Below are 10,865 nucleotides of genomic sequence, written 5' to 3' on the forward strand. Positions count from 1 at the left end.
ATGGTTGGCTAGATAGGCATATATACACCAATACGTGCACAGTCTGCATGGCTCATGCATTTCATGCAAAACAACAAGCTAGCTTCTTAGCTAAATAATCTTGCTTGCTTAGTATAGAATGACAAAATGTCATCAAACAACCCCTCCCTTCTCCCGCGCCACATCTTCTTCCTAAGGTACGGCACCCGTCGTTATGCGATGAGAGGAGGACAAGAAAGAGGCAGCGCAAGACAGCCGCTTGGAGCGGAGGAGGCAATTGCCGTTGTCAATGCTGCAAGCTAGTGGGGGTGTCATGCTGGAGCCGAGGGAGAGGGGAGGGGAGCCGCGTGAGAAGGGGCATGTGGGTCCTTTTTTTTTTTTGTTGAGTATGATTTCATGTAAGCGGTACGTAGCACGCAGACCATACCAACATACCATGTAGGTGCCACATCAGTGAAAACCACAATTCAATATTGACGAGAAAATTATTTTACACAATTTTAATACTTGGATGAGTAATTATATCCATCTTTTTTTTAATATGGATTAGACTCGACATATAGTTGAAAGAGTCAGATTGAACATCTTCCGAGAGAGAAAAATACCGCAACCGTGTGATTTAGGGCAAGAGCCTAGCCTGGCCAAGATTATTTCTGTCCACATTCATGCACCGATGCAACATCAGCTGTTAGAATTTACGGCATCGAATCTTTTGCCAAAAACGCTTATACCATTGTTTCCGCAAGCGATTGGCTTAAGACAAGGATGGAAGACCCATCAAGGACTTATATGTTTTCACTTTTTCACCATGTATATTTGTGTTTGGCCAACATTTTTATGGAGCGTCTTGTGTCTTAATCTATTTTTGGATCCGACCCTGACTTAAAGCGATCGCTTAAGGGCGTGTTTAGTTCCACGCCAAAATTAAAAGTTTGACTAAAGTTAGAAGTTTGAAGAAAAAAGTTGGAAGTTTATATATGTAGAAAACTTTTGATATGGTGAAAAAGTTGGAAGTTTAAAGAAAAAGTTGGGAACTAAACCGGGCCTTAGTAGAAATAAAACTTTCCCTAGATCGTCGAAACATTGTACTACCTCCGTCCCAAAATAAGTGCAGTTTTGCACTATTCACGTTCAATGTTTGACCGTCTGTCTTATTTGAAAAATTTATGAAAAAATCAAAAACATTTAGTCACACATAAAGTATTATTCATGTTTTATCATCTAATAGCAATAAAAATACTAATCATGAAAGATTTTCAAATAAGACGGACGGTCAAACGTTGAACGTGAATAGTGCAAAACTACACTTATTTTGAAACGGAGGGAGTATTTGTAGAGGAGGTTGTCCTAAGTCCACCGTTTCTAACCGAATGCGGTCTTTGATGCGCCCACCTCCGAGCTCCGACGCACCGTACAGGTGGTGGCATCTGAAGTACCCAAGAAGAAGTGCCAAATAATACGACTAGGTGGTGATGGAGACTTGCTGAGCTCTCGTGAAACTGGCCGTTCATTACTTCATTGGACCGACCAAAGACAATCCCCCGACCGGGCGACGAGACCTTGCAACGACGCGCATACGCAGCATCCCCGGGTTGCACCTGCAGTACCGATCGATGAGGCCCGTGTCGGTGTTGGTGGCGCCTGGCGCGCGCGGCAGCATAACCGCTAGTCCGCAACGCGACGCGCGGCAGGGCCGAAACGAGGCCGGAATTCTCGCGCGTCCGCCCGAGCGAATGCATGGCCGCGGCGTATGCTGGTCATCCTCCGCCGCACGCAGGTGGGCCTTGCCGTTACTGTGCCTGAAGAGAACGTTCGGGAGCGTGAGCCGTGAGGTACTAGTAGAGGAGCTGAAAAGACGCGGGTGGTGGCCATATGACGCATTGACGCGAGACACCGGTCCGGTCGCTCTCGCCCACAGCTGTTGCGCGCCCGAATCATCGGCGCGCAAGTCGGGCCCTTTCACAGTTTCACCTTCACGCGTTCCTCTTTTTATCTCCACGAATCTAGCTCTCTCGGTTGGCACTTGGCAGGGGGTAAATCTTCCCAAAACAAATTCGCTTATTACACTTCTGGAAGCTACACGTTCGCTACCACGTTAGTTTGTGTGCAGCAAAGGACCCCTTCATGTCAACTTTAGGGTTGCGAGCTTGTTGGCTGGAATACAGAATTACAAAGGTATCATCCGTACCAGCCACGGACGCAACCGCACCCAAGTGAAAAGGGCCGCAGCCTGCAGGAGCCGCGATGAAATCAGCTGTATGCCTGTGTGGAAATGGCAGTTGCTTATTGGCGAAGCAAAAATACTCAAAATCCTGTTCCCATCCCCGTATCCCGGATTCCCAGTCTAGACTGAAGAGGCAGAGCATTCAGTCAAACAGCCTATTGCTCGAGTGCACTCGTCGAAACGGCATTGGTTATCTTCAGACCATATGCCACAGATTATGATAGGTTGCATCCTGTCACTGCCCATACCGTCTTACCCCAATCTGGTACAGCACAAGGATAACTGAATGTACCGAAGCAATCATTCAGAGCATAGTTATCGGGAGGGACCAAAGCTAGTAGACCACTGACCAGAGTCACCCGACCAACCGCTACGAGGTCCAACCGGTGCAAGGAGGATGCATCGCCGTGTCGAGTCGACGTATAAATTCCAGAGACGCCGCGCGCGCGCACCACCACAGACCATCGAGGAAGCGTTAGCTTAACTAAAAAGCTCGCATTTATTCTGGGTGCTCCCCACCACCTTCTCTTCGCTCTCGCGACAGGGACTCGGAAAAAAGCATTCGCCGCTTTGCTTCGACCCAGCCAAGCCTGGGCGTTGCGTAGCGCGCTTCAAGCCAGCAGCTAGCTAGCGCGAGAGCCGTCAGTTCAGTCATGCATCAGCTCGACCGGCTTTGCTACGCCGTCGTCGTGCTCGTCGTGATCGGCGCGACGGTCGCCGAGGCGGCCACCGGCACGTTCATCTACGCCGGGTGCTCGCCGTCCAAGTACCAGCCGGGCACGCCGTTCGAGGGCAACCTCAACTCGCTCCTCGCCTCCATCGCCAACGCGGCGCCCAACGGCGGGTACAACAGCTTCACGGCCGGGAGCAACGGCACCGGGGACGGCGCGGCGGCGTACGGGCTGTACCAGTGCCGCGGCGACCTGGGCAACGCCGACTGCGCGGCGTGCGTGCGGGACGCCGTGGGGCAGCTCAACGAGGTGTGCGCCGCCGCGTACGCGGCGTCGCTGCAGCTGGAGGGGTGCTACGTGCGCTACGACAGCAGCAACTTCGTCGGCCAGCCCGACAACGCCATGGTGTACCGCAAGTGCAGCACCAGCACCAGCGGCGACGGCGACTTCCTCAAGAACCGGGACGCCGTCCTCGCCGCGCTCCAGGGCGGCCTCGCCAACGGGTACAAGGTGAGCAGCTCCGGCAACGTGCAGGGTGTGTCGCAGTGCCTCGGCGACCTCGCCGCCGGCGACTGCACGACGTGCCTTGCGCAGGCGGTCGGCCAGCTCAAGGGCACCTGCGGCACGTCGCTGGCCGCCGACGTGTACCTCGCGCAGTGCTACGTCAGGTACTGGGCCAACGGCTTCTACTTCCGCCCGTCACAAGGTACGCCCAATAGTGCAACACGAATAAGAATTTTTCAGCCTTGCGTTTCAGAGAGCAAGAACCCGAACCAATTCTCCAGCAACCTATCCTGATCAAGTGATCAAGCTTACCATTTGCAAGTTGCCAATTGTCCTAAGCTATCTCGGTTAGATGGTGTAAGTTTAACCGTGTAAAGTACAGTATGGAGAGTCCTTAGCTGAGCAAGTTGTGACGGGAATTGATTCCGATGGGCAATGGGTAAACTTACCAAAGTTGATAGAGAGATAAGGTAGAATGGGCGTCCACTTACTGACAACCTTTTCAATTTTCATCCTATGGGCATGCATGCAACATTGGACGAAAATAAAACAGTATATGTTCAGCTGTGTCTAACATAAATCTACATATAGTTAAATTTATTTAGCCACCTATGGCTATCGATCAAATTGCTCAGCTTGCTCAGCTAAGGACGAGAGCAATCACTTGATTGAAGGCAGCCACGCTACTGACAAACCAAAAATTAGCTTGCTGGCTAGAGACTACTGCCTGTAAGCCAACAACCCCCCATAACTTACAGACTTATATCTAAGTTACAGTGTCAGTGTCATATATGCAGGAAGCTCCAACGACACAGTTCAGTCATTTTCCTGCAAAAGAGAAAAGAGTAAATTTCACAAAACTACACGTTTTATAGTCTAAGTTGCAGAAAACCACACACATTTTGACACTTGACACTTAAATACATATATTTTGGTAGTCACACTATCAATGAATAGATTCACCCGCGAGATGACATGATTGTTTCACCTAAGACGAGGACATGTCATCTTCGAGTGTGGAACAACCATGTCCTCATCCTAGATGGAACAACCACATCATCTCACAGGTGAATTCATTCATTGATAGTGTGATTTTGTGAAATTAAACTACTAAAATATATGTACTTAAATGCCAAGTGTCAAAATATGTGTGGTTTTTTGCAACTTAAACCATAAAACACATATTGTTTTGTAAAATTTACTCTAATAAAATTTGCACGGCTAATCACCTCGGCTTTTCTGGTGGACTGCATGCAAATGACAGTATCATTAGACTCACTTTGGTGGGACATCAGCATTAATCAGAATACCAGATGATCAAGTGGCAGTAACAAAAGGGACTATTCTTTCCGATCCTAGAAAAAGGAAGAGTAATAAAGATGATTCTAGTACTGAAAAGTTGATGTCAAGGGACAGTAACAAACTAACAATGCAAATTATTCTCTCTGATCCAACAGAGCTGACTTGTTAAATATCCTGAGATTCGTATTTCCTTCAACGTCTCTTGTGCAGGGATGCAAAGAGCTTCCTACAGGACAGTGCTTAAACCGTAAGCTAGATAATTGTCCACTGCTTTTCTTGTACTGGATATACCGATTAGAAAGGGGTTCTCTGACCCAGTGATGGCCACTAAACAAAATTCCAATCAATCTAAGCATATCAAATTTATTTAGGACGGCGAGCGGCGGCTGATAAGCTTAGCTTAGCGCCTTAGCCACTCAACCACTTCCCATGCTGAATATATTCGCGATAAACAAAACGGAAAGGGGCACTCTGCAAGTGACTCTGCTTTTTGTAGTCCTGTACATATGTGCCGTGCTACTCTAATCTCTGTCTGATTTCCTTTGGATTCTGGTGATAATAGTAGGCTTTGTGCTGCAGATTATTCGCAAGATGACGTCGGGCGGACTGTGGCAATAATCGTAGGCATCTTGGCAGGGCTGGCGATCCTCGTGGTGTTCATCTCTTTCCTTAGAAAATCATGTAAGCCCCTTGACTTGGAAATCCTCTCTGTTTTGTTGTCTTTGGAGAGACCACTACTAGATCATAAATTAGTAGGAGAATCTCTGTGTCTGCTCCTCTGGCACGTTATCTTTCATTCCATATGCAAGCTTCACTAACCTGATATAAACATGATGTATCACTCTAAACTGCAGGCTAGCTTCGTTTGATGTCTGGAAGGAGTTTCAGTTTCAGTCCTCGCATTCTGTGTGAGAAACTGAGAATGACTTGTAAAGAGAGCTTCGCTTGCATGACGTTGGCAAGAGCTTCATATCGCTTGTAATATCATTTTTCCAGCAATAGATATGTAAGCGAGATCTTGGTAGGGCTATCGGAGCAGCACTACCTTACTTTGGGTCATCGTTTTTTCGTCCACTAATAATTGGCCTACTTGTTTATTATCAAGTCTGAAGACAACATCATGCACATATTTGGTCATAATCATTCTTGGATCGATTGCTAATCGAGTAATTTACAGAGGGCCACATCACACACAAGCCATATTGTTGGGTACAACAAGCATATGACACCTACTGATTAGCCATCACACAAGGGGCCATATTGTTGGGTCGCTAGCTATATTGTTGTCTCCATGGTATATACAGAAGTTCACACAAATGAGGTCTGCAAACCTCCGGGGCCTTTGGTATTCAATTTTACCTGTATATAGCAGGGGATCAAGCACTGTGTCCTCCTTCAGTCATTGGGCTCCATCTCGCCGAATTGTAACGGCCGCAAGCGTTGATACTTGCTTCCATCATTTTGGCCTCAGAGACACCGTTGTTGCATATGTTTGCAAATGCTCTCATGTATTTCATGCCATACTGAGTGAGTGATCCACATTGAGATTCAAAAATTCGCACCTGACAATTGGCAAGGAACCAAGGATAGCATTGTGCAATTAAGGCCAACAGGCAACAAGAAGACAATAACTCAAGAAATATTTATAGATGGCTTATATCAGAGTTAAAAAAAAGAGCCTTGTACTCACCATCTTCTTCAAACAATCCCAGTTGTCGACTAATGGTTGACCAGAACTTCTTGCAGCCTCAAGGGCTAAAGGCCCATTTTCAAAACCAAACACAAGCTTCCCGATGAAATCGATACTGCTGTCAAGATGCTTCCTGTGTGCTACGGTGTCTTCTATCTCCCTAAGAGCCCTCAGCTTGTCTTCAGACACCCCATTCAACTGCTCATACTGAAAAAGTAAATACAGACATTAGCACGAAACTGTCATATGCTCTGAAAATATTTCTGGCTTAAAAATTCAGACATCTTAACTTAGTCCTGTTCTCGGAAATGGAGCTCACATAGTATCATGCTATCAGCTGTCACACGTACACCATGTGATGGCCTTTTTAAATACGAAGCATATCACACTATACCCTTTCAAATATGAAATGTATTCCATTATTTCCATACACAAGTAGAGGCAAGAAAGGGTGAAGTGTCCATAGAATAAATATCCAAGGTCATGAGCAATCTCTACTATTATAAAAATTGAAGATGTTTTTGCCGGTATTTTAGTACGTCATCCGTGTTTGAGTCGGTTTTCAAAGTCCGTTCGCTTTTGGAAATACAGATCCGTGTTTGAGTTGGATTTTAAGTTCGTTTGCTTTTAGAAATACATAAGGAGTCGTATAAGAAATCTCTTTAAAAAATCTTGCATGCAGACTCCTAATTGCAGCTCATGATTTTCTTAAAAAAGAAAATATCCAATCAAATTCCCACAGTCAATTTCACCTTAGTTAAACCGTATACAATAATAAGATTAAAATAGCCTTCACCCGTTGCAACACACGGGCATTTGTTCTAGTAGAAAATAAAGATCAGAACTAAACAAGAGAGCCCCAGTTAACAATAAAAGAGATAATGATGCCAATTCTTACAGGCGATGTCAACCAAATCAACATGAAAGAAACTACTCTAGCAAATTCAACACCATTATCCTAACAACATAATGTCAGAATGCAATATATGTCAATGAATCAAGGGGCCATGCCTCTGTCCATTCTATTCGGCAGCAAGAAAAAGGAAAATAAAAATCATAATCTATATGTTTCATCCAAAGTATGTAACTTGTGTGTGATCATGTTTCAGTTAACATGCTAGTTTTATATTAATATTCGCCGACCAACTTATAGTAGTGGAAGAACCCTAGTTTACGACAACTCAGTATTATATACATACAATTTGGACTTCTAAAGAAAGGAAGGACGGAAATGAATAAACTGAAGACAGCTAGAATTTACCCTCTTCCACATGAAAAGAAGATCGGCATCTCTTTGATTGACTGTAGCCTTTGGTACTGGCCAAATCAATTCATTTGTGATGTTGCCATTTGCAGGATTAAAACCTTGATAAAGGAAGAGCTTCTCATCCTTGAATGTCTTGTCACCATATTCCATGACATGAGAGCCCTCATTTAACTTATTTGCATTTGATGTTCTTTTTTTAACCTGCCCAAGAAAGCAGTGAGTAGAAAACAATGAATCAATATCGAGAAAGTGCACTCAAGACTTACCAGCTCATACTGATCCTCGATAGTTTCCTTCTTTAGATTATGAGTCTCACTGTCAAAAGGACAAAAACTTTCAGAATCAAGCATCACAGCATAATTGCTACAGTGTAAAAGTATGTGTAAAGCAGCAAAGCAATACATGCACTTGTTATTTGTCACCTGGTTGTTCTATCAATTGATACTTTTCTTCACCTATATTTTACAGGCTTTTCTTTGTTGCCATTATGAAGAACAGTGACTTGTGGATTACTTATGTTTAGTCAGGTGACTAATATTACAGGAAGACATGTTGATACATTATGCCTTGTGGCAGTACTTCTTACCACACAGATATTAAAACATGTACTGTGTATTTGTACAGATGTTGAAAGACAAATAGACAACTTTTGAGAGTGGTCCCAAATCAGAATGCAGAAACAAATTTCCAGGGCGTAAAAAGATAAACTGAGCATGTACATCATAGAGTGGACCAACAATGTTCAGTCATGACTGTAGCTGGTATAAACTATTGTAAGTATTGCAAACTGAAAAGTAAATTACATAAGCCCTTAAGGCATACCTGTGACACACCGAAAAAGATTATATAGAAGAACAGAAATCCACAAGATGTCGCACCTAAGAGATACTAAATGAAGCTTACCTGTCCTCCATCCAAGCAACACTGTACATGTCACCTAGACATGTAATATATTCAGGAGGAGGTGATGGTTCCTCCCCAGGGCAGTATGTTCCCCAACTATTCTCAACTGCATTGGATGCTGTTGTGACATAAATATTAAGATTTTCTGGCATTAAGCCCTCGAAGATACTGCCACTTTCACATGCTTCGACATATATAACCTGCAGAAATTAGGGTTTAATTTCAGTTTAAGTACATCATTTTGGATTATAAAAAATGGAAGGGAAAAGGGGAAAAATGATCTTATACCATTTTCGAGTAGCTGTTGGAAGCATGTTTCTTTTGTAACACTTTAATAAAATCACCAGCATAAAGATACGGCAGGTTAGGCATACCTAAAATATGTTAATTGTAAGCTAAGTTCCATACAAAATTAACTAAGAAAAATATCATATGCTGGAGTATGCACCAAGAACTCCAGGACCCCCATGATCTGAGTAATAGATGAAGATGTGATCCTCTGGTTTGCTGTCTATAACCTTCCCACTCCCTCCAGTAACTGCGGTTTTATTGCCCAAGAGAACAGCAAAGAAGTTCTCAGTGGTGACCTGGTGACCAGTGTAGTCCTGTAATGCATGTTAAGTTGATCAGCCTTGCATGAATACAGACACATTCAAATTATATACAAAACTAGCATTAGAGATCCATACAACATGACTAGAAAAAGAAATCGAATTTGAAGACTGAAACTAGAACTACTTGCACCCTCTTTTTCTTGAAACTACAATTAAAGGAAAATGCTACCTTTGGAACACCAGCATAAACATCTCCACCTTTAGGATGGTTGATGATGGTCCCAGGCCTTGGATTGAGAATGTTATGGGCAATGTCATCATACATAAACACCACAATGTTCTCCTCCTTTACTCCTCCCTTCCGCAGAATCTGGTACGCATGGCACACATCGGCCTGCAATGCACCAGGAAACACCAACGTCCATTAAACAAGCACTCATATAATTGTTCAGTTATCTTAAGAACTGTTCGTATTTGATCAATCACACACTAAACAAACATAAATCTTTTTTTCTCGAACACGCGGAAGGATTGCACGTCAATATATTAGAAGATAAACAAACATAAATCATGCAGGAAGGACAATAAATTATTTGTAGTGTCGTAGTCGTCATATTTATAGCAATTTAAAAAATCTTCGCCCGATCAAAACTGATGTTGCCAACCAATATGCCTCCCACCTAATTATTGACTTAGAGATTGTTCCTCTCTTATCGAAAACATAACTGTATGGAGCTTTCAAAATTTAAGCGAAGCAAGTAGCAATACGGATTGGATAGCCATGCCTCTGAACAAATAGAACATGTCCATAGGCCGATTTCAGTAGTCAGATAGCAGGAGCTTTGGTAGAAGAACATACAGCCTTGGAGCAAGGGTTGCCTTAGGAATTAGTAAAATCTACCACAAATTGGAAGCAGCATTGCAGCAAGAATGTTAACAGTAAACACCCTCCGAATCGGGAAGCGAATCCAAACAAGCTGCAAAAACGCCCACAAGAAAGGGGAATTTGCCAAAAGCTTCAATTTTCCCCCAAAGGCAGTTCCTTTCCTTTCTACTAGTCTCTAATCTCTACCGCCGCCCCCGCCCCTAGACCCTAACACACCCAACTCCATCACCGCGAGCTCACCTGGTGCCGGTAGTTCCCGTAGCCGGAGGAGCCGGCGACGAGCACCGCCCACCTCGTCCCCCCGTAATCCGCCGCCGCAGGAGCAGGAGCGGGAGCAGCAGCCTCAGCGTCGTCCCCTTCCTCCGTCGGCATCCGAATCAGCGGCTCCCACTTCCCCTCCTCCTCCTCCCCATCCGCCGCCGCCGCCACAGCCAGGAGCGCGACGACGAAGCCCCATACCCAGCACCGCGCAGCCATCGTCGTCCGCGACCACAGCACAAGCACAGTACAAAGGTCAAGCAGCCAAACTACTCCGAGTAGTTGGTGAGACGCGGCCTTAAGTACACTCCCGAGTTAGCGTGCCACGAGGACACGTGACCCGCGGCACGTCGTCTCGCCATCGCGGCAGCTTTCGCTCGCGCGCTCCTCGCAAGTGTGGTCGCGTGGATCACGCGGGGGCATTGCGTGGAACAAACTTGTGGTTTCTTCCATTTATTGTACTTCGTGATTTGGAAATCCCATGGCCTGTGGCCGCAGAACGTGTACAGTCCCGGCACGGTGAACGGGAGGGGTTTGGGTTTTCGCGAGATTTCGGTTGCAAAATGCAAAACACCGTGCGGAGATCGCATTGTTCCGTGCCTTGATGAAGGAGAAAGAAAGATCAGA

At 45.1% G+C, this 10,865-nt stretch overlaps 2 protein-coding genes across 2 annotated transcripts; one reads left to right on the plus strand and one right to left on the minus strand.

Annotated features, from left to right (window-relative positions):
- Positions 1–2,650: 2,650 nt before the first annotated feature.
- On the plus strand, positions 2,651–5,835 carry LOC127770543 (plasmodesmata-located protein 8-like). The gene is made up of 3 exons (XM_052296302.1): positions 2,651–3,580; positions 5,260–5,361; positions 5,535–5,835. The coding sequence occupies exons 1-3, from the start codon at positions 2,857–2,859 to the stop codon at positions 5,537–5,539; spliced, it is 831 nt and encodes a 276-aa protein (XP_052152262.1). The 5' UTR covers positions 2,651–2,856; the 3' UTR covers positions 5,540–5,835.
- LOC127770542 (vacuolar-processing enzyme beta-isozyme 1) lies at positions 5,810–10,566 on the minus strand. The gene is made up of 9 exons (XM_052296301.1): positions 10,221–10,566; positions 9,324–9,488; positions 8,989–9,145; positions 8,829–8,914; positions 8,541–8,740; positions 7,904–7,952; positions 7,632–7,838; positions 6,371–6,577; positions 5,810–6,242 (listed from the first exon to the last, which is right to left on the minus strand). The coding sequence occupies exons 1-9, from the start codon at positions 10,455–10,457 to the stop codon at positions 6,057–6,059; spliced, it is 1,494 nt and encodes a 497-aa protein (XP_052152261.1). The 5' UTR covers positions 10,458–10,566; the 3' UTR covers positions 5,810–6,056.
- Between the last annotated feature and the right edge of the window lie 299 nt (positions 10,567–10,865).

This window comes from Oryza glaberrima, chromosome 4 (assembly GCF_000147395.1).
Source record: "Oryza glaberrima chromosome 4, OglaRS2, whole genome shotgun sequence".
NCBI classification, from domain to species: domain Eukaryota; kingdom Viridiplantae; phylum Streptophyta; class Magnoliopsida; order Poales; family Poaceae; genus Oryza; species Oryza glaberrima.

Bases quoted from the DNA above. Each gene is read 5' to 3' on its own strand.
- LOC127770543 (XM_052296302.1), top strand. From the start codon at position 2,857: ATGCATCAGCTCGACCGGCTTTGCTACGCCGTCGTCGTGCTCGTCGTG. The intron at 3,581-5,259 runs GTACGCCCAATA...TTTGTGCTGCAG, and splicing joins CTACTTCCGCCCGTCACAAG to ATTATTCGCAAGATGACGTC.
- LOC127770542 (XM_052296301.1), bottom strand. From the start codon at position 10,457: ATGGCTGCGCGGTGCTGGGTATGGGGCTTCGTCGTCGCGCTCCTGGCT. The intron at 8,741-8,828 runs GTATAAGATCAT...TAATTTCTGCAG, and splicing joins CCAACAGCTACTCGAAAATG to GTTATATATGTCGAAGCATG. The intron at 6,578-7,631 runs GTAAATTCTAGC...TTACTTTTTCAG, and splicing joins TTCTTTTCATGTGGAAGAGG to TATGAGCAGTTGAATGGGGT.